The 26,367-nt window shown below is 58.4% G+C and overlaps 1 protein-coding gene across 1 annotated transcript in view; it reads left to right on the top strand.

Moving 5' to 3' along the window:
* The window catches only part of CDH4 (cadherin 4), a 344,923-nt gene that overhangs the window by 276,326 nt on the left and 42,230 nt on the right, over nt 1–26,367 (top strand). The window contains exons 5-6 of the mRNA XM_036323540.1: nt 16,005–16,160; nt 17,690–17,834. Of these exons, the coding sequence (XP_036179433.1) occupies nt 16,005–16,160; nt 17,690–17,834 (301 nt within the window). The remainder of the gene's footprint in view (nt 1–16,004; nt 16,161–17,689; nt 17,835–26,367) is intronic.

The raw sequence follows: 26,367 nt of genomic DNA on the forward strand, positions 1-26,367 counted from the left end.
AGGAGGATGGCAATGTTGATGATGATAATGGTGATTATGGAGATGGTGGTGATGGGATGATGTGATAATGATGGTGGTGATAAATGTGATGGTGACGATGGGATGATGGTGGTGGTGAAGGTGATGGGATTGTAGTGATAAATGTGATGGTGATGATGGTGATGATGGGATGATGAGGGTAATGATGATGAAGGTGATGGGATGATGTGATAATGATGGTGGGGATAAATGTGATGGTGATGGTGGGATGATGGTGATGGTAGAGAAGGAAGAAGTTGCAACCCCATATCTTGAGCACTTTCTATGAATCTTCTAAATTACAAACATCTTTGTTTTAACCCTCTTGGAAATTTTGATGTAGTAGGTATCATCACCTTCTACATGAGGAGACAAGGGCTCGGGAGGCCAAACATGTCCACACTGATAAGTGGCAGGATGGGGGCTTGAACCAGAACTATTGGCATCTCAAACCCATGCTTGTGGTCATCGGTGCAGTGCTTTCACCATGAATCTGTGTGTCCTGCACCAGATGAACTGCTAAGCCCTTGATGTCCACTCAAATATTTGGCAGCATAAGAATAAATGCATGCAGCAGGTTTATGTTGCCAGTTCGTGTAAAGCCTTTAAACAATAAGACATGAGATTGTCCACGAGGTGAATTTCATGCCTAAGCATGGCTCCACCAATCGATGTTCTGCAGTCAAGCCGTGTCATGGGCCAGCTCTCTTAGGGCAGAACGTGTGTTTTATTGAGAAGCGTGGAAGAGACGGTGTCGTAGGGGTAGAGAAGAAATTGCTGGAGAGCCCTCACTGGTTTGGCTCAGTGGATGGAATGTCAACCAAAGACTGAAGGGTCCCGGTTTTGATTCCAGTCAAGGGCATGTACCTTAGTTGCAGGCTGAATCCCCCGCCCTGTCAGGGTGCGTGCGGGAGGCAACCAATCGATGTGTCTCTCTCACATCGATATTTCTCTCTCTGTCTCTTCCCCTCCCTTCCACTCTCTCTAAAAATCAATGGAAAATATCCTCGGGTGAAGATTAACCAAAAGAGAAGTTGCTGGAGGAGTGCGAGTCTCGGGGCCATCGTTTTGTGTGCCAGTTGACCACATTGGCCATTTTCCTTTCCCCTGATCATTTCCACCAGGTGTCGGAGCAGGTCCCGGGGTCTCTTGTCCTCCGAAGGGCCAACAGCTGGCTGTGCAGGCCAGCTCCCTGCACCTCAGGCCGTCTCCTCACTCGGCTCTCCAGAGGCCCCCTCCGGCTAACTGCCAGGTGCAGGCTGCTGGTGGGTCGCTGGGTTTGGCTTGAATCTTCTAAAGATGGATAAAACCTCAGAAGCGATGCCGGCCTCCCATCCCTCGTGTCCTTGTGATGCGACTCAGTGCGTTGACAATGGAGAGGCAGGAAGGAGCGGAAGCAGGGGCTCCGGGGGCACCTTGCGGGCCACAGGCCTTGCCAAGGAGGCGAGAGCCTCATGGGTCTCCTCCCTGCGCAGCCGCCTGCCTCTGCTTCAAGAGCCTGTGTGCGGACAAGTAGTGTTTCTACAACTGGCTTCATTAATGTGTCTGGAATGAACCAGCATGAGACTTGGGAGAAAAGAGGTCTTGATACGAAATAGTAATCCGGTGGCAAACAAGACGTCCAGGTCGAATGTGCTCCAGTTGCAGGGGTGTTGAGAAGGGAAGGACCTTAGTGTGAGGCCCTTGTCATCGACAGCCTTCCTCCCTCGGGGGCCATGAGCAGGGTCAGAACAGGCTTAGCCCTCCTCAGGTGTCAGGTCAAATTGTCTGGGCGCTGGCAGCTGCCACACGAGGCTTTTCCCACCGGATGTGTAAAGGTGGGATCGCCCCAAACCCGCCCTCTCCTGGAACTCCAGGGCCATTTCTTTCATCCCGTGGCCACAGCCAGGGCCCCGCCTCCTGGGCTGCTCTGAGATCGGCTGGCATTTCCCAAACGCATCTGCCCAGGGAATGCTCTCCCTCCACCAGAACATGAAGAACCGATTTGGGGAACTAGCCTCACATTTTGGTTGTTTGTTTGGATGTAACGTGGCCCCTGAGGTTTCATCTAGTCTCACAACCTGTGGCCTTTCCGCCCTTGCTCTGGGGCAGGCACAGGCCCCTCACAGGACCCTGCACCTCAGGGCAAACAAACAGGAGTCACGTAATACAGTGAAGACAAAAGTGAAACTATTGGGAATGCTAACAGGAAGGACCTGTGCTCTGAGTTGCTCACTGGGGTGAGTGGAGGTGGCACCTACGCTGAGAACTCGAGTGTGAACAGGCGTTAACACGGAACAGGAAGGCAGGTGTAGGGACGGCATGTGCAAAGGTCCTGGGGGGAGCGAGCACAGTGCATCTGGGAGCTGAAGGGAGACGGCGTGGCTGGGGAGGAGAGAGAGAGGGCGAGTGTGGTCACAGCTGAACTGGTGGGCTGGGCTGGGCATGGAGAGAACAGGAGGAAAACGATGTGGGAGAGGCTGGGCAGCGAGTCCAGGAAGCAGGCCTGGTTTGGGGTGAGGGTCAGGACAAGAAGACCTTTGTGGACAATCTGAGGTCTGCCCACCTCCTCCAACCAACACTCGATCCCATAGCCAACAGGACCCAAGACCCCCAGGGCCAGGATCACATTTTCATGGCCTGGGTCATGGATACCACAGCTGGCCCGACCCAGCCAGTCCTGGCAGAGACAGGAGGAGGCGGGCATGCCCCCTCCCAGCTTGATCTGAGGGTCCCAGGGTGTCGTGACCCACTGGGGCGCAGCACAGGCTGGTTCCTGGCAGAGGGTCCGGTTCTTCCTTTCTGATGTCATAGCAACCCGCCTTTCACTGTGAGCCCAGCGCCCCCCCACCCCACCCCGCAGCCCCTTCCCCGAAAGCTGCTGGGATGCCAGGAAGTGACCGCTCTGCTGCTGTCCCTAGCCCCGCCCAAGCCCAGACTGTCCCTGGGGGATCCAGAGAGCTGGCCCCACAGCCTCCGAATGCCCGGTATCTGTGGTCATCACAGGGCTGCCGGGAAGCGGCTACGGCCCCATGTGTCAGCAGCTCCTCGAGGACTGTCAGCGCACAGATGCCTGATGCTGCGATTCCAAACCCACACGGGCCCCTGAGTGAGATGGCCCCTGCCGGCCGCTGTGCTGTTTCTCGGGCGGTTTGGGGAGCACTGTGCAGGGAAATGGGTGCGCAGATGCCAAGCCTGGGCCCAGGCTCAGGCACTAATCAGGGGCTTGAGGCCTGAGGGAGACAAGGCAGAAGTCCTGGGAAATGACGGCCCTAGACTCGGAGGCCCCACACACAAGCTACCAGTGCGCTCACCTCTGCTCCCTGCAAAGTCACTGACACCTGGTGACTTTGCTTTGGATGGAGACTTGAGGATTCAAGGTGTGGCACCAAGAAGACTCTGCCCCTTTCAACTCTGCCTCCTCCAAGAAGCCCTCTTGGAGTCCCCAGGCCAGGCTTAGGCCCAGTGCTCTGAGATGTTCTCCCCTCCCCCAGGGGTGTTGCATGACTAGCAGAGAGGGGGTGATGGCTGGTAGCTCTGTATTCGAATCCTGGCTCTGCCTCCCTGACCGCCACTCTCTACATCTAAAGGGGCTTGGCACCATCTCTCGGGTTGTCGGAGGAGTCACTGCGGTAAGGCGTGTCGAAGGGCTGAGTGCAGGCCTGGGGCAGAGCAGTCACCTGGTAAGTGCCCAGGAGGAAGACGAGAACGTGCAGTCATCACCAGGGGACAGGCACCTGCAGAGTGGAGTCCCGTCACTGGGGAGAGGGAGCTCTCCAAGGTGCTAGGACCTACGCAGAGTGAGGCAGGCAGTGGAGGGGGAAACGGGTGATGAATAAGCAACACGCACTCCAGGTTTACAGATGATCTTAAAAGAGGCAGTTGGACGGTCACTGCAGGCCGGGCAGGCAGGGAGGGCTGCTCGAGGAGGTAGCCTTGGGCTGAGATCTGAAGGCTGCGAGGGGCAGGGTGCGGACGCTCCCTTGGGAAGAGGGTGGAGTCTCACACTATGTAGAGACAAACTACTCTCAGCTCTAGGGGCCATGCCTGTGATGGGGTTTGCGTACAATCCATCGTCCCTGTCCCTCAGTGGCCTCACGCAGGCCGCACGTGTCCCCGCGTAAACCTTCTGCCTGTGTCCGATCACGCTGCCCTGGAGCCCTGGCCGGGAAGTGTGCCAGCCCTCCCACAGCTGAACAGAAAGTGCGATTTCAATTAAAAGGATAAGTCACAGTGATGCATTCCTCGTGGTGAGGGTGGAGCCCCAGCCTCCGTTTCAGGCTGGATTTCGCTGAGGAGCAGCCATTTCTTTGAAAAGCTGACGGTGCTTAGCGGTAAAATCATGGGAGGCGAGTCCCCGGCATCTGTTTCCAACGCCTCGGTCAGATCCCGGCGGGACTGAGCAAGTCACTGTCTGCAGCCAGCATAGCGCCCGGGGGCAGGGCTGTCAGACGAGCATCGTGGCTGCCAGCCTGACGGGCAGCCCTCCATCAGCATCAGCCTTTCCTTGTCCCCTCTCAGCCATCCCTCCCTGAACCAGGCAGCTTCACTGCCCCCTTTGGATGCGCTCACAGAGCAGGTGTCCCATAGGCTCACAGGCAGCTTCCTCCGGACCAGCCCGCCCTGCCCCGCACCTCGGGGGTCGGGGTGGGCTCCTGGAGCAGGGCAGGAGCCACAGAGAACTCTCCCGTCACTGAACCAGCGGCAGCTGGAGTCCCACAGGTAATAGCAGCAAGGTGTTGTGGCCCCAGCGCCGCCCGTTCTGGACCCTTCAGCCCCTCGGACATTGGCCATCACCCTGCAGGGGTTGGGGGGTGTCGCTGGGCCTTTCAGACAGTCACTGAAACAGGCCACGGGCCCTCCACCTCCAGGCAGGGCCAGCTTGGGAGTCGCTGGCCTGGGCAGTAGTGACTGGAACCCGCCTGGCATCCCTGCCCACCTCGCCTCCACCGGAGGGACCTCCTCGCCCACTCTGTCTCCTGAGTAGAGTGGGCGGTTCCTGCTGCCGTCCCAGGCCTGGCCAGCCTGCCGTCCTCGTCTGTAGCCATGGCAGCTGTGGACTGGTCATGGGAGCATCTGCCGTTGTTACTGTGGTCACACTTCCACCACCTCTGCTTCTGCACCACCGATAACTCAGCCCTGGTTCATCCCCAAAGTTCAGGACCCAGCCCACTGCTGACTCAGTCAGTACTCAGCCCAACTCAGAGTACTCAGCTCTCATTTATTAAAAACAGTGCTGACTGAACACAGCCCTCAGCCCTCAGTGCTGACTGAGCACAGCCCTCAGCCCTCAGTGCTGAGCACAGCCCTCAGCCCTCAGTGCTGACTGAGCACAGCCCTCAGCCCTCAGTGCTGACTGAGCACAGCCCTCAGTACTGACTGAGCACAGCCCTCGGTGCTGACTGAGCACAGCCCTCAGTGCTGACTGAGCACAGCCCTCAGTGCTGACTGAGCACAGCCCTCAGCACTCAGTGCTACCAGTCAGAGGTGGTGCGGACCATCAGTTGCCGCCTCCCATATCCTCCTGACCACAGCCCTGCAGGGTTGGCATAGGAATCCTGTTTCAGGTGAGGACAGTACGGAGAGGCAGGGTGAGTCCCGTGGAGCCGTCCTTCCCAGGAAAAACCGGGTGACAGACAAAGGAGGAGGTTTGCTCTGAAGGGAATCACCGTCGTCCCAGCTTGGGTGACGAGCCCCTCACAGTGTCAGGGCAGGTGCGCCTGGGGCCCATGGCAGGGTCCTGCCCACCTGTCCATACAGAGCAGGTGGGCAGTGTTCTCCAAAGGGGAGCAGAGGTGGGGCTCAGCAGAGGCTGGGCTGGTGGATGCCTCATCACCCCATCTCGACCTGTGTCCAGCCTCATCCCTCCTCACTGTCCCCCAAATGCCCCTTGGTCCCTGCCCATCCTCCACCCTGTTCTCTTTCAGGGGCTGGGAGCTGGCCTCCATCCTCAGTGGGGACCTGCCCCCTCAGGCTCCCGCGTGGCCTCCCCCCCAGCCCAGCCCTGGTCTGGCTGCCGAAGTCCCCCGCCCCCCACCCCCCCGCTGTGCTCCCCGAGGACTGGACCCTGTCTGGGGCCATCGCCAATCCCAGCCAGCTGGCACAGACCAGAGGCGGCGGGGAACATGAGTTAAACATTAATGAGGCTGACTTTCTGACAAGACTCTTGACTCGCCATTTGGAGACGGAAATGGCAGCAGGCAGGGCCAGGACGACAAATCTGAGAGGGAACGCTCAGCCCACCAGCTGTCTCGCCATGTCACGCGTCCCACAGACCCTGCCAAAGCCGCGAGACAGTGAGCCCGGGCAGAATCCGTCTTCCCGCCGCCCCGCGCGTGTCTCCGCGCCGACAGCCAGGGAGACTCCTGGCCGGGTCTTTGGAAGGAAGAGCGGCCTCCCCGGCTCCGTGCAGACAGCCCTGCCGCTGGGCGCCGCAGCTCTGCCCAGGCCGCTGCTCCAGCCGCTCGCTCCTCCACGACGCTGCCAGGCGCCACAGGCCCGGTGCCCGTGGGTCACGCTGCACCCTTGGTCCTGAGCGCTGTCCTGTGGGAGACCGAAAGGGGCAGTGAACAAAGTGAGCAAGGACACGCTGGCAGTGCGGGGCTGTGCAGGCGCCCACACTGGCTGCAGCCGGCCCCACGAGCAGTCCAGCCTCACGCCTCCCAGCCCGACACGAGAGAGGGCGCCGGCCACAGTGGGAGGTGCTGGGAGCAGCCTGCCTGGCCCACAAGAGCCTGGCTTCTTCGCCCCCAGGCTCAAGTCTCTCTCTATGAAGTTCACAGGCCTGAGGCCCCTCCCCGGGAGAAGGCTGACGCTGACCACGCTGAGACCACGCCCTCCTCCCTCCTGCCTGTTCCTGAGGCTCTGCCCAATCAAGCACTCCCACAGAATCCCTTCTCGGGAAACCCCTCCCCAACACTAGGATCCAGAGGTCAGGGTGAGCCCCGGCTGGTGGCTCAGTGGTTAAAGTGCCAGGCCCAGCATCGAGGGGTTGCAGGTTCGATTCCCGGTCAAAGGCACCCACCTGGGTTGCAGGTTTGATCCCAGGCCCTGGTCAAAGCATGTGCGGAAGGCAACCAATCTCTCTCTCTCTCTCTCTCTCTCTCTCTCTCTCTCTCTCTCTCTCTCTCTCTCTCCCTGTCACTCCCTCCCTCCTTTCCACTCTCTCTAAAAAGCAATGGAAGAAATATCCTTGGGTGAGGAATAGCAAAAAAAAAAAAAAAAAAAAAAAGCTCAGGGTGGGCGTTGGTGTAGGTCTGGCTGCCCTTCCCTGGCCAGGCCGTGCTCAGGGCTCCTCGTGCTAAGCCGGGGGCAGGCGGGGGCTTGCCTTACTGGGACGGGAAGCAAGTCCAGCTACCCAAGCACAAAGCCTGTGGGAGCGCCCGGCTGCACGGCCGGCAGGGAGGTGGCAGGCACCCCGGGCTCTGGCCCCACTCTCCCCTGATGCATTCTTCACTCAGGGTCCACGTTTGAAAGAGAAGCAGACTGTCCCAGTGTGGCTCCGGGCCTGCCTGTGGGCTGGGGAAGGGGCGTCGTGCCTGACTGTCTCCCCCGACCACTCACAATGGGAACAGCGCTCCCCAGGAGGAAGGCGGGCCTCTGTTGCGGGAGGGTGGGGAGCCTGGCCATTCCCCGTCTGTCCGTCCGTCCGCAGTGGCGTCTTCCATGCCCCACACCCGGAGCCCAGCAGCCACCTCTGCTCACTGGCGCCCGGAGGGCATTTCCAGAAGCGTGGGACGACCCCGCCCCCCCCCCCCCCCCCCCCCGTCCTCCGAGCATCCTCACGGCCTCCTTCGTGTTCCTGCGACTGAGGAGTCTTTCGTGATTTATAAAATGCAAAGCACCTGGGAACGGTGATGCACACCAGTGTCTGCGTGACACCACAGGTGCCGTCTCCTGGCACCCGCGGGGTTTTCTGCTCTACGAGCCCCTCATTGAAAGCCCTCGAAGGCGGGACTTCGCCATGCATGCACCGCCAGAAACACAGACACCCCAGGCCTCTTGACAGAGAAGTTCGAGAGTCAGGGGCGATCGTTCGCATCCCTCGTCACCTGCGCCCACGCTGTCGGTGATGTGATGAGAACGCTTTCCCGTGGCTGGATGCTGCTGCCCCGGGCCGCGACCAGGGCGTTTGGATTAAACTGCGCAGCGAGCTGAACGAGACGCCCGCGGGGCGGCTGGCCGTCCATAATCGCTTTCCAAGGCAATTAACGCCAAGCTCTCGTCCTGGACCTTGGCGCCACGGTGGCGTTTAGAGCGCGGGGCTTCAGCAGTCCCGGCACCCCGAGCCGTGTGCGCAGAGCGGGCTGGAGTGGCCGAGAGGCGAGTGGACCTGGGGAGTCCACGGCTTCCTCATCGCCCCTTCCTGCTGTAGAGGCTTCTTAGGAAGGGGCATCACCAAAATAGGACCTGCGTCCCCAGTTACTGCTGAACCTGGCCCAACCCCTCCTCTCCAGGCCTGACCCCCATCTGTAGAATGGGTTGAACCAGCGGTGGGTGGGGCTGGCATTCTGGGATTTCTCTTGAATGGTCCCCTAAGGAGTCCCGGGGTCAGGGTGGGGAGTCCTGGCTGTCCTCTTCAGAGGGGGGCCCTGCACCCCGTGAGCCAGCCTGGGGAGGGGGGCCACACCTCGATGCTCTCCCAGACCCTTCCCCTTCTTTCCTCTTCTCCCTCCCCTTTCCCTGCTCATTTTCTTGCCCCTCATCCAGCAGCCCTTGTGCCTGAGAGGCCTCGCCCGCCCCACCCCCCTGCAGCCTCCCTCACCTCCCCCCTCCCCCCCCCACCCCACCTCCCCACCCCCCGCCTGTGAAGCTCCCCCTGGGAGCCCTCTCGCCACCACACACCCTCAGGGTCCCTCTGCCCCACCGTGACCTGGCACCAGTTGGCTGGCTGCCGCTCCTCCACCAGGCAGTGTGTCCCTGTTTCGCTGCTCACCCAAAATTTATTGAGCACCTACTGGGTGCAGGCTGCCAGGCGTGGCTGTGCCGCCCTTGGGGACCGAGACAGCTGTGTTGTGTTTCTAGGGACCAGAAACTGGTGCAGGGAATCCTTAGTGCTCAGCATTGAGGGCGGGCACGTGGTGGGCAAACACGTAAGCCTGAGAAAGGCCTGCTTCTCAGCCCGAAAATCAAGCTGCCCCATGGAGGCCTGGCAGCAGGGCTGGCCGAGGCTGCGGCGACTGCAGGTGCCTTTCGATGAAACAGACTCTCACCTCTGCGCTCCGTGGAGTCGGCGTTTAAAAGAAAATTCCCTCTTGGCCACTGCAGTCACAGCCAAGCGCGAACCCGCCGGCTGCGTCCAGGGAGGGGGCGGGCGGGTGTTTTACTCCCTGAGACATGGGAGCTGTGGAGGGAGCTCAAATGCCCAACAGGCAACAAAAATAGAATTCACAATCAGTTTTCTTGGGAAATCGCTGAGTTTAATAGCGCACGAGGAGAAAGAGCTAAAACACTTCACTACAGAATCTCGTCCTGTGTGGGAGAGAGGACCCGCGGACTTGGAAAGCATCTCTTACTGCTCCCACGCGGTCAAGGGAACCTTTCAAATGGTGGGCAAACCCACTCAGATGCAGAGCCGTCGTCACCTTCCGGGAGGGCTGGTGATGCAAGTATGCACACGTGTGTGTGTGTGTGTGTGTGTGTGTGTGCAGTTTGTGTATGTCTGCATATGTGAGTATGTGTGTATGTCTGTGCCTATGTGTGTGCAGTTTGTGTATGTGTGCCTGTGTGAGTGTGTGCCTATGTGTGTGCAGTTTATGTGTGTGTGCCTGTGTGTGTGTTTGTGTGTGCCTATGTGTGTTCAGTTTGTGTATGTGTGCCTGTGTGAGTGTGCGCCTATGTGTGTGCAGTTTGTGTGTGTGTGCCTGTGTGAGTGTGCATCTGTGTGTGCAGTTTGTGTATGTGTGCACACACCTGTGTGTGTGTGCCTATGTGTGTGTGCTTATGTGTGTGTGCCTGTGTGTGCTTATGTGTATATGTGCGCCTATGTGTGTGTGCCTGTGTGCACCTATGTGTATGCCTGTGTGTGCCTATATGTGTGCCTGTGTGTGTGCTTATGTGTATGTGTGCACCTATGTGTGTGCCTGTGTGTGCCTTTGTGCGCAGTTTGTATGTGTGTGCATGCCTGTGTGTGTGCCTGTGTGCATGCAGTTTGTGTACATGTGTGCACAGCTGTGTGTGTGTGTGTGTGTCCGGAAAGCGTGTGCAGCAGTGGACAAGACCAAAGACGCCTTTGGAACCTGACTCTTTCTATGACCACCCTGCCCCTAAGCTCTTCCACCAGGTCTCTCACTGACTTATTTTTGCCCCAACGATCCTTACCCCACTTTACAATTACGAGAGGGCATCATTCGTAGTTGCCTCTCCTGTGGGCCCGTGGCCGCAGGAGGGAGGGCCATGTCTCGGTTCCGGGCTGGGCGCACAGGGCATGGGGTGGGCAGTGGTGCTGGAAGCCGGGGGTGCTGGCGGGGCATTACCTGCAGCCAAGGGCCTCCGGTGGCTGCGTCCCGATGGCTCTGTCCCCGTGGTGTCTGCTCCTTCTGTGCTACCGGGACGTGTCTCTGAGGTGCTTGCAATTCAAGCACAGGCTGGCTGTTCTCCACTTTCCAGTTCATTTGAAATTAGGCAAATACTCCTCCTTGGGGGGATCCCGCCAGAATCCCTCAGTGGAGGACGCAGCCGGCCCCCACAGTCGCCGGCACCATGAGCTATTTTAATGTAGACATCCCTTCAAAGTAACCCGACCTTCACCGTCTGCTGTGTCCTTCGATAACAAACGCAAAAGAGCGGCGCTCTCGGGCGCAGCACAGCGGTGAGCTGCTGGCCGTGCCCCTCGCTCGTGGCGGGTGTGCTGCGAGAGGCCTCCCCTTTTCCAGACACAAGTCGGCACTGCTCCCCTGGCCTGCACTTCACTCGCAGCGTTTCTTCTCCCCACGGTACCGAGGGGGGGCTTGGGCCAAAGAGCCCCGGAAGCACAGCACCCGGGTTTCAGAAGGCGCCACTGAACGGTGCCTGGAGAATTAGGCAAATGAGCCGATGGTCAAAATATAATGAGATTTCTCTGCAAAAATAAAATCTCTGAAATACGTGGTGGGCTCTTTTCCGCAGTCCTATAATTAAATGTCCCTGTGAAAGACAGGCTGTCTGGCCCAGAAACTGTACAGGAAGCTGCACTGGGCCTGGCTCACACCCTCCTCCCTCCAATGCAAGTTAGCCAATGTTGTTTGAGGGCCTACTGTGCACTCCAAGTGTCCTGCTCTTAATCTATAGTCAAGGGGAGCCCCTGGACTCACCAATATTCTAGAACAAGCATGTCAAACTCATGGCCCGCATGTGGCCCACAACGAATATTTTTGCAGCCCAGCCAATATAACAGCATGTAAGAAATATTTTAATAAAAATTTCTTAACTTAATTTTTACAATATCCTGTTATACATAATCCTATCTAATAGAAGAGAAACATGGTAATTAGCCATAACTTCGCTACCCTTCCCATTGGCTAATCAGGGAGATATGCAAATTAACTGCCAACCAAGATGGCGGCCGGCAGCCAGGCAGCTGAAGCGAACATGAACATGGGGCTTACTTACTCCAATGATGGAGGAAGTCAATGTTCCCTGCCTGCCGCAGCTCAGCTCTGAGCTCCGATGAAACAATGTTGCAATTATAGAACCTAAACAAACCCCAGAAACCTGCTTTCAGCCAGCGCGGCCTCAGAGCTTAGAGCGGACAGTGATGGCAACAGAGTTTCAATTATAGAATCTAAACAAACCCAGGTACCTGCTTTCAGCCCACAACGGCCTCAGACCTGGAGCCTGCTCTCAGCTCCAGTGACAGCTATAGAAGATAAATTAATCCCAGAATTAAAAAAAAAGAAAAAAGGAGAGGCTGGGAGCTTCAGTCACCCACCAGCCTGAAAACAGCCCTCAGCCCCTCATCCAGACTAGCCAGGCACCCCAGTGGGGACCCCCACCCTGAAGGGTGTGTGACCAGCTGCAAACAACCATTATCCCATCATCCAGGCTGGCCAGGCACTCCAGTGGGGACCCCTACCCTGATCCAGGATACCCTTCAGGGCAAACCAGCCAGCCCCCACCCGTGCACCAGGCCTCTATCCTATATAGTAAATGGGTAATATGGAAACTGACCCTAACAGCAGAAGGACTGGGAATGACTGATCACTATGACACACACTGACCACCAGGGGGCAGACGCTCAATGCAGGAGCTGCCCTCTGGTGGTCAGGGTGCTCTCACATGAGAGGAGCTCTGCTCAGCCACAAGCCAGGCTGATGGCTGCCAGTACAGCAGTGGTGGTGGGAGCCTCTCCTGCCTCCTCAGCAGCGCTAAGGGTGTTTGACTGCAGTTTAGGCCTGCTCCCCGCTGGCAAGTGGACATCCCCCGAGGGCTGCCAGGCTGCCAGAGGGATGTCTGATTGCCATCTTAGGCCCAATCCCCTGGGGAGCGGGCCTAAGCCAGCAGGTGGTCATCCCCTGAGGGGTCCCAGACTGCAAGAGGGCACAGGCCGGGCTGAGGGACCCCCCATCCCCCCCAAGTGCACAAATTTTTGTGCACCGGGCCTCTAGTCCTATATAATAAAAGCCTAATGTGCAAATTGACTGAACGGTGGAACAACCAGTTGCTATGACGCACACTGACCACCAGGGGGCAGCTCCTGCATTGAGCTGCCCCTGGTAGTCAATGTGCTCCCACAGTGGGAGCATCGCTCAGCCAGAAGCTGGGCTCACGGCTGGCGAGTGCAGAGGCGGTGGCAGGAGCCTCTCCCACCTCTGCTGCAGGCGGGTGGTAAGGAGCGAGGGGTCCCGGACTGTGAAAGCCCTGGACTGCAAGAGGGATGTCTGACTGCCAGCTTACGCTCCATCCCCCAGCCGGCAGGGAGGCATCCCCCAAGGGGTCCCGGACTATGAGAGAGAACAGGCCACGCTGAGGGACCCCCCCCACCCCCCAGTGCACGAATCTTGTGCACCAGGCCTCTAGTTATTAATAACGAACTACAATGTTTGCTAATGACTGATACTATAATCATGTTACATTCATTTCCCTTACACGCCTTATGCACAGGTGCACCATTTCTCTCTACTAATACCAGCAGCGAATATTTTAGCAGCTGATCGCCACATCATTAGTCTTGGACTGACTTATTTAGTGTGCGCAACAGGAAATATTTCGCTTTCAGAGAACAAGAAAAATAGGTTTATTTGTTTGACGCTTATTAATCTGTGCAGTTATTCAGTGTCTGTTAAGTCAATGTTCAAGAAAAAATATTAATTTTTATTAAAATGTTCTATTATTTTATGTTAACGATGATTCATTTATTTCAGCCCTTTGTAGTCAGTATGTCTCTATCGAAATAAACCTACGTTTCTATGAAAATTGAAGCTTTTGTTTTTTTGTGGCCACATAAACCTTTTTATTTGGCCCGTGTCAGCCTTTGAGTTTGACATGCTTGTTCTAGAACCTTCCACACTCCTGGAAGCAGAAGTGGTCCCTCGCACACAGCAAGCCTTGGCTGAGCGTTCCTTCTCTCCTCAGCACAGTGTGGTCTCATTTAAGCTGCTCTCCAAGCACCAAGGAACGCCAGCCCAGGCGGCAAGCGGGGCCTTTCCTTTCTCTGACCTAGACTTGCGGCTTTTGCCCCGTTCCCCTGGTGACCAAGTCTTGGTGCAAACTCTCCGTGGGTGAAGAAGATGAGTCTTGGCCACGGAGAGCAACCTTGCTGTTCAACAACCCCTGGGAATGGAGCCAGGCCCCCAGAAAGAAGTCTCCCTGAGTCCCCACTCGGCTGCCTGGCCAGGGCTGGTCTGAGCAGGTCAGCCGTTGTGTCTGAAGGACGCCACCTGGTGGGCAGCAGGGAGGCATGTTGTGAAGAGCTGGCGGAGCTGGTCCTGGGATGCCTGGCACTATCCGTGAGACCACCTGCCGAAGGCGGGAGGCCGGGGCCCAGCATGTCACCTCCTGCAGGAGGACCCGGGGTAGCTGTGCTGACAGAGCAAAGCCAAGTTCAGGGGTTTCTGGGCCCGAGGGGACAGTGTGGGGGTGGCATCTGTCCTCAGACCGAGACCTGAAACCAGGATTGATGTGTGCTGCTCGGACAGAGCCAGGGAGAGCCCTACCTGACCAAGGAGAGTGAGGCAGTCAGAGGACCCAGAGCAAAGACACCACTTGTGGACAATACGTGTGTGTGTGCACATGCACATGAGATGTGTATGTGAGCGTGTGCACACATGAGTGTGTGTGCCTGTGTGTGAGTGTGTGCACATAAGTGCATGAGTGTGTATGCATGCGTGAGTGTGCATGCATGGGTGAGCATGAGTGTGTGTGTACATGAGAGTGTGTGCCTGCATGAGTGTATGTGCTTTTAAGCATGTGGGCATATAAGTCTGTGAGTTTGTGTGCACATGAGCGGGTGTGAGTGTGTTTGCATGAGTGTGTGCGTATGAGCATGTGTGTGCTTCCTCTCCGGAGGCCACCACCCCGCAACCCTAGGCTTGCACGGACCTACACATGCCTGTGTAATGGAAGTCTTACCTCCTCCGACTGTGGCAGGAGTCCTTGCCCCCACCTTCGCCCTCAGTGGGGAGGCCCAGTTATCTCCGTCTTTTATTGCTTTTTAAGAACTGCCTTGTTTAATATGTTTTACTGATTTTTAGAGAGAAGAGGGGAGGGGGGAGAAGGAGGGGGAGAGAAACATTGATGCGACAGAGAACATTGCTGGGCTGCCTCCTGCGCATCCCCTAGGGGGATGGAGGGCCACAGGGCAGGTGCTCTGCTCGGGGATGGAGTGGTGGCCTCTGGGGATGCCCCCCTGAGCCTGCGCTTCTTGGGGGGACGTCACCAGGACATCGTGGTCTCTTCAGGTTTGCTATGTCTTTGAGTCGAGTTCAAACTTTTATATTTTCTCAAAAAAGAAGTCAGTGTTATTAAGGTTTCCAGCTGAGTCACCAATGAAGTAAATAACAAAACGTTAAGAAAACTCACATTTTTATCTTAAATTTGCCGAAGGTGCGTCTGTTTTCTTGAGGATTTCCCCCTGAGGCAGCTCTTGAGTCAGTTTATCAGCTCTTCTGTGTTCCGTCCCCAGAGGCGGGCTCCTGCTCCTGCTCCTGCCTTCGCGCCCCCCCCCCCCCCCCCCCCGCGTTCTCCGCCTTGTCCTGCTGTGCCGCTCCCCTCCCTGCGGCTGTTTCAAGGATCAAACATTCGAAGGGAAGGCTTTGTGATGGCTCCACCTCGGCCCAGTTCCCTGGGCTTGGCCATGTGGTAGTCTCACCGTTGTTACCGTTTTTAAATAGCCTTTGAGTACAGCTTCGATTCCCACCTGGCCCCGTGGTTAACTTCAGAATGTTTTTAAAATTCCTGACATTCTCTAAGTGGCAGCATGCAATTGTAATTGCGTTATTCCAGTACGAGGCCCGCCCGATTCTGCGTAGTGGAATTCTTTCAGGTTTTCACTGCGGTCCATTTCATTCCGAAGTGTGATCCCGGCCCCTGGGCTCCGACGCAAAGCTGCGCCTTCCGAAGGCACGTTCCCCGTGGGTGCCCGTGTCTAAGGCGGCTCCGTGCCAGCCCTGCTCTGAGGTCGTCGCTGCGGTTCCCCTCGGAGCGACCAGCTGTCCCGGGAGCAGGAGGCCGGGGTTATTCTCCCTCTGGGCACATCCAAACGTGCCCCTGGCCTTCCCGCACGGATGACAACTCAGCCGCATAAACGTATTGGGTCCCCACCTTTCTTCCCTCAAAGTCCCGTACACTCTGCCGTCTGCTGGCGGTGGTCTCCCTGAGGCTGATGGCTTGGAGTATGATGTGCTGTCCTTCCCTGGCGCCTGAGGTGCTCAGCAAGTCCCCAGCACTGGCTGCCCCCGGTGCTGGGCTGGGCGCGTGGACGGAGCGCGAGCTGAGGCCTGGGTGTGCGGGAAGGCAGGCGGGTGTGTGATGGGGGAGCGTGGTCCCCGCTCCACCGCCGCTGACCGTCCTCTCCCTCCTCCCTCCTCCAGATCCGGTCCGACAAAGACAACGACATCCCCATCCGGTACAGCATCACGGGCGTGGGCGCCGACCAGCCGCCCATGGAGGTCTTCAGCATCGACTCCATGTCTGGCCGCATGTACGTCACTCGGCCCATGGACCGGGAGGAGCGGGCCTCCTACCACGTGAGTACCCACCTCAGGTCCGCGCTGCGCAGGGTCTCACCGCTGAGCCGCTCAGCGCCCACGGGCAGGCACCGCGCCCAGGTCTCCACTCGGGGCCGGGGAGCCCGAGAACTTGCACTTGTACCTCCTTCCCAGGTGGTCAAGGAGGTCACGGTCCCCGTCCACGTGGCCGCCCAGGTGCTGGTGGGTCCGGCGGGTGGGGTCACGGGGCTGCACACTCCGGCCCTGGGCTCCAGCCACCGAGCGCCCCGCAGCCTCCTCCCCCCCCCCATACCCCCACCACCACCACCACCTCCCTGCTGCCGCCTCTGAGCCGGGCTGGGGCAGCGAGAAAATGCAGGCGCAGGCCTTCCTTAAAGGGCCGCCTCCTTTCCTCTGGGGCCTCACTGAACCTGACAGGGTGGCTACGAGGCGGGCAGCTGGGCACGGTGGGAGCAGTGACCTCTCGCTCTCGTGCTCTGGCGGTGCCCGCCCTGCCACTCCACCCCTCTGGCCTCCTTCTCTGTCCCTCCCAGAGGCACGGCTCCCGAGGGCGCCTCGTTTGGGGCCTGCAGGGAGGCTCAGCCAGTACGTGGGCCTCATGCACAGCTGAGTGAGTGAGAAGAGGAAGGGGAGGGCGCAAAGGCTTGTCCCTCGTCCCAAGCAACAGCGACTCCAGGTCTCTGCCAGCCGGGCCCCAGCATCCCCTCCATCAAGGCCAGGTGCCCCCGCCCAGAGGTCTCCGTCCCTGGTCAGCCGGCGCCTCAGGCCTGACTGCACTTCTCTCCTTTCTGGCTGAGCCCATGGCTCCGGTTAACCTTAGCCCACTCCCGCTGGGTCTTCCAGGCCTGACCTCCCAGTAGCAGGACTTAGGGTCCAGCCTCAGGTTGGCCCAGGGCTTTTCTTCAGCCGCTGGAGGTGGACGTGCACTTGCTGTTGGTGCAGGGCTGAGCGGAGCAGGGGTCCCAGGTGGCCTCAGCACTGGGCCTCTGTCAGCCCCAGCTCCTGCCCATCACCCGATCCATCCTCCTGCGGACCCCCCCCTCCCACGACCTCCCTGCCCCCCCTCCCTGCCTCCCCCACCTTCCCGGCTTCCCCCACCTCCCCCCCGCCTCCCCGCGTCCCTCCCCCGCCCCCCGCCTCCCTGCCTCCCCCGCCTGCCCGCCTCTGGCAGCCTCCCCCCCTCGCATGGTCTCCCCCCTCCCCCGCCTCCCTGCGCCCCTCCCCCGCCTCCCCCTCCCTCAGCCTCCCTGCCTCCCCCGCCTGCCCCCCTCCGGCAGCCTCCCCCCTCTCATGGTCTCCCCCCTCCCATGCGTCCCTGCCCCCTCGCGGCCCCCCCTCCACAGAAGAGGGAACTGAGGCTCAGAGAAGCTTCGGGATGTGTTCCACTCTCACCCCCCAGCCTGTCTCCGGGGGTCCAGAGCTGCTATAACATCCCTGCCCCAGCGTCTCAGGTCCCAGGGATCTTGTTGTCCCTGCTCCCCGAGGCGAACAGTCCGGAGTGTCCCCCAGAGGCACTCAGGCCCTGACCCGCCTGTGCTGCTTTCCAGCTCCGAGCCCATGCCGTGGACATGAACGGCAACAAGGTGGAGAACCCCATCGACCTGTACATCTACGTCATCGACATGAACGACAACCGTCCCGAGTTCCTCAACCAGGTCTATAACGGCTCCGTGGACGAGGGCTCCAAGCCAGGTGAGCCCCAGGCAGCGGCCGGGAGGGGAGGGGCCGAGGGGCCCATCGGATGAGCTCATCTGGCAGATGTTTACTGAGCACCACTCAGGTGACGCTGCATGGGGGCGGGGCCTCGCGGTCCAGAAGGGAACAGACAAAAACTGAGCCAAACCGAGTGCATGGAGCCATCGCAGTGATGAGGAGGCTCAGACGGGGACCCTGTAGGTCAGGGAGGGCCCCTCCTTGGAGCTGACATGTGGGACAAGAGCTGGCGGGTGAGAAGGAGCAGGAGGCAGAGGAGGGCTGGGACCATGCAGAGCTGGAGGGAGGCTGGGGAAGGAGAAGGCACGTGCTAAGGTCCTGGGGCGGCAGCTTGAGGTCAGAGAGCAGCCCTGCCACTCGCAGTCTCGGGGACCACACTGTGGGTTTCACGCCAAACACCACAGGAAGCCGTGGAGGCCAGACCTCCCCGCCCAGAGAGGTGAGCCGAGCCTGAGCCTCCATCCCCTCGGCGCAGACCCCGGAGCCCCTCACCCTGCAGATCCAACCCAGCATCAGTGATGACCATCACTGGCACGTCCCCGCTCCGGCTAAGCCGGTGGCCTGTGTGGTCTCTGGATCCTAACTACCAAGAAGGGGGCCCCGCCCCCCTTAGCACAGATGAGACTCAAGGTTGGAGAGGGAAAATGAGCAGCCCAGATGCGGTGCGGCTGCGGGTCACGACCCCAAGCCCAGGACCAGCGAAGCGTCGGGGGCAGGTCACACGGGGCGGGGGGGGGGGGGGGGGCCTGGTTGGGCAGACAAGAGGCCCAGGTGGTGTCTGCGGGCGCCCAGGTTGAGAAGCACGGCCGGCACGGCCGCCTCCGATGGGGAGGGGCCAGACAGGGGTCTGAGCCAAGTGCCACCCGTGAGGCCCGTGGAGCTGCCAGGAGCAGCCACTAAAATACAGGCTGCCGGTTGCATGTGGAGTTCAGACAAACACCGAGCCATTGTCACCTGTAAGCTGGCCCCGTGCAGCACTTGGAACAGAATTGCAGTAACACCGTGTCCCGCGTTCATCTGAACTCTGCTGTCCACCGGCACTGGTCCCGGGAGGGCTCTGGCCAGGCCGCCTCCCAGCTGCCCCCTGGGCCAGGCTGCCTCCCCGCTGCCCCCTGGGCCAGGCTGCCTCCCCGCTATCCCCTGGGCCAGGCTGCCTCCCCGCTGCCCCCTGGGCCAGGCTGCCTCCCCGCTGCCCCCTGGGCCAGGCTGCCTCCCCGCTGCCCCCTCCGCTCCGCCGCCCCCTCTGGGGGAGAGGACAAACATTTATGTGCTGCCGCTGCGGCCGGAGGCGGTTGTCACAGCTCCTGGGGGCCGATGTTTCACAGGTGAATTGTGTTTTCGACTGATTGTCTCAGAATCCTGAGGCGAGGGCCAGCCTGGGGTCAGCAAAGGGAACAGGATGTGGCATTATTTCTGCCACAATCTTGGGTGGCTGGTCCCTGCAGTCCCTGAGGGGCAGGGGCAGGCAGTGGGTGGGCAAACAAATTGCGAGCCAAAGAAAGCGGAGGAGGGCTGCCAGCAGCCCCTCTTCCAGAAGCTGGGGGAGGTGGGTTCGGGCTCGGGGTGCTCACTTGCTAACAGGTGTGCTGGGGCCCAGGGCATCCCATAAAGGTGCCTGGATTTTCTATCGCAAATCAAACCTCCCTTGTCTTATTGTAAAACAAACTGATGGCGGAAGTCTTCCCCCTCGTGCTTCTGGCTCTCCTCGCTAGGATAGCAGAGGCAGACATTGCTGTCTGCTCCCGGAGCCCTGAGCAGCCCTGCGCCTGGGATGGAGTGATCCGCCCCCCCCCGCCCGCGGATCCTGAGACGGGCCCCTTTTCCCACTCCCTCCTGTGCCTTCGGGGCTGTGTTGGACTAAATGTGACTGACATTCAGAGCCCAGGGGGACCCCGAGTCCGTCTCCGGTCCCAGAACAGCCCTCACTGCTGGCCCAGCTCCACGTCCTCACTCACGCTGGTCAGGGCAAGGGCCGACGCCCAACAGAGCCCAGCGTGGCCTCTGGAGCCCCGAGACGCCCAGGGCCTGGATCAGGCCCCCGTTTCTTCCCTGTCAACCTAAGTTCCAACCCCAGCCTCACCCGGGCCTGTGCACAGCACAGAGGAGCCCACCAGGAAGGGGTGGTCCTGGAGGCCAGGCTGGCGAGGGCTCCAGGTGGCTCCCACCGGAAACCAGGGGAGGGTGTGAAGGACTGACTCGGCTCCAAAGAGCCTTTCCAGGGCTTGGGGTGCTCGTCTGGGGACATCAGCAAGCCCACATGGGGCTGCCCACCCCGTGTTCTTTCCCACCCTAAGCCCCTCCATTTTACAAACTCCTCTTTGGTGTAGCTGGATCAGACAGGCTCAAAGGGTGCGGAAGGCCTGGGATGGGCCTGTCCCGTTCAGGACCGATGTGCTTGGTCGTCTGGGGTCAAGAGCGCCCTCCTTCCGCCCACAGCCTTAGGTCTCTTTGTAAGCAGATAGCCAAGGCCCCCTGAGTGGCCCCTGAAAAGGGGACACATTGGCTGAGTAACGGGGAAGCCTGAGGTGGGAGCCGCAGGCGTGGAGACCGGGGTGGAGGGAGTTGTCTGGAGTCCTGGCCACTGTTTGACTGTCTCCTCTGTGTGGGTTTGTTCTTGGGGAGGCTTCCTCTTCTGTGGCCTCAAATCTTTGGATGTTAAAACAGTAAAGTCACCTCTGGGCCCGGCCTGGGCACCATTGTATCCCAAACAACTGTTTGCAGAATTAACAATAAAACACATATTGTGACTCCCAGTGACACAACGTTACCAGATCTGCACCAACAGGGACGCCTTCCTGCCATGGATGGACCTGTCCCCTCCCTTCTCATAGACGCCATCGCCTTTGTCTCTTCGTTGGAGCTATTCAGGCTTTTGCCCGAGTTAATGGCTTCAGAATAGCTGTTCTTCTTGATGTCAGTGAGTGCTGTTGCCTCCCCCCCGGAAAGGCCTTTTGCCGTAGCTTGGCACTGAGCACAGGCTAGCGACGGGACCTGATGCACACCTGGCCATGCTCACCGTCAGGCCCGCAAGGCAGCGGAGTCTGGGGAGTTCCCCGGAGCCTCCACTCCTATGTGGAGGGAGGGGGGCCTCTGCCAGGCCTGCAGCAGCCGGCACCTGGCCCGCGCTCATCCTGCGACTCCCTGAGTCACAAGCTCCCTGCCACACTGCCCAGCAGCCAGCTTTCCAGAAAATGAGCTCCCAGCGCTCGGGGCAGACCTCAAGCAGTGTCCTCCCACCAGCCCGCCTCAGCCAGACCCGCCTCCCGCCAGCCACCAGCGCACAGCTCCAGCCCTTCTCCTGGGGAGGTCCCGGTGGCTCCCCGCCCAGCCCAGCCCAGCCCAGCCCAGCCCAGTTTCTCGAGCTTCCCGAGAAAAGATGCCTTCGTGTTACCTTTTCTAAAAGGGCTCTAAGTGGAATTCCTGCTTCTCTCACCCCTTATAACTGTGTGAGGTTGTGTGCTTTAAATTTTTTAATTAATGTCACTTTGAAATATTAAATAGCAGAGAAACCTACAAGCAGCAAATGAAGTCCAAGCAACCTTCATCCATATAACTCCGGTTCTGCGCTTAAATAGATTATTCTATTAGTGAGCCCATTTATTTATTAATTTATTTCCGGGCTGGCGGAGGACCCCCGAGATGAGCACACGGCCCCATGCACAGATGGTGCGCACACTCAGAAGTCGTCTGAATATTAAGAATTTAAATCTTTAGCCTCAGTGATTTGAGCAGAAAGCCAATTATGGGGCTGAATTAGTTTTCAAATTAAACTGCAATTTGAGGCTTGTGAAATTAATCCTTTAAGGCGCCTGGCAGTACCTACAGGAGCCCCTCGGAGGCCCAGCCCGGCCTCCTTCGTCCGCGGCGTGACTGATAAAGCAAAGTCCGGAGCCAGCGCCCCAGCGGGCAGAGCACTCCATGTCCACGTCCTGTCTCACCTGCTGAGAAAGACTCCCCGTCTCCTCCCCCTGCGCAGAGGCTGAGGGCTCCCGGGGCGGGCACCTCCCGCTTCCCAGCCCAGACGACCGGGCCGGGCGGCCTGGCTGCGGTGACCGCACTTGCTACCGCGTGCCCCTTCCTCAGCAGAGTGCGTGCAGGGTCCTGCACAAATCATTCAGGTGGCCTGGCACTGCCCACCGAGGCCTGTGGCATCCGGGAGCTGGGGGCTCATGGCTGTGTGTGGACTCAGACCCACCAGCTGAAGAAGGCGAGGGGCCAGAGGGGACCTTGGTGCCAGGGTCACGACTGCCCAGACACAGCCACCCTGCTCAGACCCCGGTGCCCAGCTCCCAGGGGGCTCTTCCGCTCTCCCCGTGGCCCCATGAGGGACACCTGGCTTCCAGAGGAGGAGCCCCTGGCTCTGAGAGGCGTGGGGGCAGGTGAGCCAGGTCCTGGGAGAGACAGAGCCGGGATCTGACCGGATGGAGCACCCAGCCCCGCTCCAAAGTCTCTGAGGTCACAGAAAGGTCTGCCTGCCACAGGGCTTTGTTGGCGGCATGAGCCCGCCTCAGCCTCAGCCACTCCCTGTGGGGAATGGAAACCCCAAAATCACGTCCACCCAGAACCTCAGATGGGACCTTTTTCAGAAAAAGGGTCTTTGCAGATGAAACTAGTTAAGACGGGGCTGGTAGGGTGGGCCTGAGCCTCCGTGGCTGTGTCCATATGAGAAGAGGCGATTAGGACGCTGATAGCGAGGAGATGGCCATGCGAGGACAGGTGCAACCGCAAGGCAAGGACCACAAAGACGGCCACCAGCAGAGGAGGCCACACCCAGCCCTGTCCTGCGGGGATGTGAAGCGGGCACATCATAGGAGTTCAGTAAACAGGTGTTGAGGACTCACCCGTTGCCGCCCCCAGGGGCGCCGGGGCACGACAGTCTGTGACCTGCTCCTTGGGGCGAAGTCCTAGATGTGGGTTTGCAGGTGGGCACATTGGAAGAGCGTTTGGACACAGACGGCCAAACTGCTCCAGGACCTGAGGCTGTGGGGCAGGTCCCCGCCAGTAGGTCCCATCATTATTTTAAAATTGTATTTGCTCATCTGGTACGTGCAACATGCCTTCCCTTCATCTCTTTGATCACTAACAAAGTTGATTGTAAAAAGCAAAAGGAGAGGGGGGAAGGCGTGAAGTGCAGGCTCTGTGGCTGGGATGCGGGCCGGAGGCGTGTCCCGGGGCAGCACCCTAGAAAGGCTCCAGTGAGCGCACACTGGTTACCGTGAGTGTGCTTTACTTTGCAACCAGAAAAGAATGATCAAAAGTATGCCATTTGGTTTTTAGAAATCAGATTTCTGAGCTTAGCCAAGAAGGCGGATGCCCAGATCTAAGACAGTGTTGTGATGAGCCTGGAACCGAGGGCGGGTCTTGTTACCAGCCAGTCGTCTGTGCCTCCAGGTGCGAATGACCTCTTTTTGACTGTCTACATAAGCCTTTATTTCACTTTCATTTCTAGGAAGCTTACAATAAAGGATTCTGGGTTGTCCATTATTTTCTTTCACCCCATTGTTTTCTGGCACCCATCATTTCTACGGAGGCCTGGTTTTAAGGCCTATAGTTCCATTAAAAGTTTTATGCCACTTTAACAATTCTCCAGCTGCTTTTAAATTTATCTTTTTTAATTCAATTTATTGGGATGGCATTGGTTAATAGGCCACACAGGTTTTAGGTGTAGATTTCTGCATTACAAGATCTGCATATTGCACTGTGGGCCCAACACCCGAAGTCACCTCTTTATCTTTGGTTTTAGCAGTTTGACTGTGATGGGACTTGCTGTGTTTTCTTCATCTTTATCCCACTTAGAATCTTTAGTGCTTCTCCAATCTGTGGCTTGACGTCTCCTTTGGTTTGGGAATTTTTCAGCTGTCATCTCCACAAATATTGTGTCTGCCCATTCTTTCTCTTTGGTCCTTCTAGGACTCCAATTATACATACGGTGGACCTGCTCACCTCTCAAGTTTCTTATGCTGAGTTTCTTATGCTTTCGTCCGGATGTTCTCTTTGGTACATCTTCCAATTCATTAATTCTCTCTTTAGTTATATTTAATCTGCTTTTACATCTATTCACAGTCTGATTTCAATACTTTTTCAAATATAAATTTTCTGTTTTATTTTTTTATAGTTTCTAGTTCTGAAAAAGAAATTCCATCTCATCCTTTTAATTCCTTGAACATATTACGCTGAGATGTGTTTGTTTTCAAGCCTGCTCCTGCCTGCTCCATCAGCTGCCTCTCCCGGGCTGGCCATTGCCTGCTCTCCTCTCTGTTGTCAGTGGGTTTGGGTGCTTGTACACCTAGTGAGTTAGGTGCTGCCTCTGTGTAGGAAGAATTGCAGAGATCATTTGAGCTCTGTAGGATGTCAGCTCTCTCCATGGAAATTTACACTGATAATCTCTTAATCTAAGCTACCTCTGTTAGAGCCTATTTACTCCCAGGTCACACTCACTCCTGGGTGCTGCCCTTCAGGGTCCAGCCCTAGGACCAGAGAATTCTCTGGAGACTTTCCTCCTAAGCGCAGGTCATTTACTCCTGTTCTTATACATCTGCTGAACGTTCAATGTAGCTCTTCAGCTGTCAGCAGCCAACTCCAGAATCAGCAAGTCTTCTAAGAAAAGATGGCCCCAGGTACTTACCTTTTATCTGCATTACTTGATGGCTCTTTAATGCCTTTAAGCAGGTGTTTTTATTTTACACTAGAGGCCTGGTGCACGAATTCATGCACCAGAGGGGTCCCTCGGCCTGGCCTGCAGGATCGGGCCAAAACAGGCTTTCCAACATCCCCTGAGGGGTCCCAGATTGTGAGAGGGCATAGGCCCGGCCAAGGGACCCCACCGGTGCACAGTCGGGCCCGGGAAGGGATGCAGGAGGGCTCCAGGGCATGTCCGGCCCCGTGTCACTCATTCCCGATCTACCAGACCCCAGCAGCAAGCTAACCTACTAGTTGGAGCATCTGTCCACTGGTGGTCAGTGCATTTCATAGCAACCGGTCGACTGTCTTCCCCCTGGTGGTCAGTGCACGTTATAGCGAGCAGTTGAGCAGCCTTAGGATATCATTAGCATACTAGAGGCCCGGTGCACGAATTTGTGCACGAGTGGGGCTCCTCAGCCTGACCTGTGGAGTTGGGCTGAAACCGGCTCTCCAACATCCCCTGAGGAGTCCTGGATTGCGAGAGGGCACAGGCCAGGCTGAGGGACCCCACGGGTGCACGATCGGGGCCAGGGAGGAATACGGGAGGTTGGCCAGCCAGGGAGGGACCGCAGGAGGGTTCCAGGGCATGTCTGGCCTGTCTTGCTCAGTCCTGATCGGCCAGAACCCAGCAGCAAGCTAACGTACCGGTTGGAGCATCTGCCCCTTGGTGGTCAGTGCACATCATAGTGATTGGTCGACCAGTCAACTGTCTGCCCCCTGGTGGTCAGTGCATGTCATAGCGAGCAGTTGAGCAGCCTTAGCATATCATTAGCATATTACTCTTTGATTGGTTGAATGGACGACTGGACACTTAGCATATTAGGCTTTTATTATATAAGACTAGAGGCCCGGTGCACAAAAATTTATGCACTCGGGGGGGAGGGGGGGTCCCTCAGCCCGGCCTGTGCCCTCTCGCAGTCTGGGACCCCTCGGGAGATAACGACCTGCTGGCTTAGGCCTGCTCCCGGGTGGCAGAGGGCAGGCCCAATCCCTAGGTGCAGCCCCTGGTCGGGCTCAGAGCAGGGCCAATTGGGGAGTTGGGGCGCCGCCCCCTGTCATGCACAGAGCAGGGCGGATCGGGAGGTTGTGATGCCACCCTCAGTCACGCTCAGGGTAGGGCCAATTGGGGGGTTGGGGCACCGTCCCTTGTCACACTCAAGGCAGGATCGATGGGGAGGTTGCGGCACCACCCCCTGTCACGCACAGAGCAGGGCCAATCGGGGGTTGGGGCACCGCCCTCTATCACCCACAAAGCAGGGCCGATCAGGGGGTTGGGGCGCCGCCACTCTCACACTCAGGGCAGGGCCAATGGGGAGGTTATGGCTCTACCCCGTCACACACAGAGCAGGGCCCATGGGGGGGGAGGGGGTTGGGGAGCTCCCCCCTATCAGGCACAGAGCAGGGCTGCACAGGGGGTTGGGGCCCCGCCCCCTGTCACACACCTAGCCGCAGGGCAATCAGAGGGTTTGGGCGCTGCCCCCTGTCACGCTGATCCCGGTGCCGGGAGGCATATTACCCCTTTACTATATAAGGTAGAGGCCTGGTGCATGGGTGGGGCCTGCAGGTTTGCCCTGAAGGGTGTCCTGGATCAGGGTGGGGGTCCCCACTGGGGTGCCTGGCCAGTCTGGGTGAGGGGCTGAGGGCTGTTTTCAGGCTGGGGGTGACTGAAGCTCCCAACCGCTCCTTTTTTTCTTTTTTTTTTTTTTATTCTGGGCCAGCTTTACCTTGAGGCTTGGCTCCAGCTCTTAGGCCTCCGCGCTGAAAGTAGGTTTCTGGCCTTTGCTTACAATGTTGCCAATCTGCTGGCTGAAGTCCGGTGGTATTTGTTACA

This window comes from Myotis myotis, unplaced genomic scaffold, assembly GCF_014108235.1.
Source record: "Myotis myotis isolate mMyoMyo1 unplaced genomic scaffold, mMyoMyo1.p scaffold_m19_p_9, whole genome shotgun sequence".
Classification (NCBI taxonomy): Eukaryota; Metazoa; Chordata; class Mammalia; order Chiroptera; family Vespertilionidae; genus Myotis; species Myotis myotis.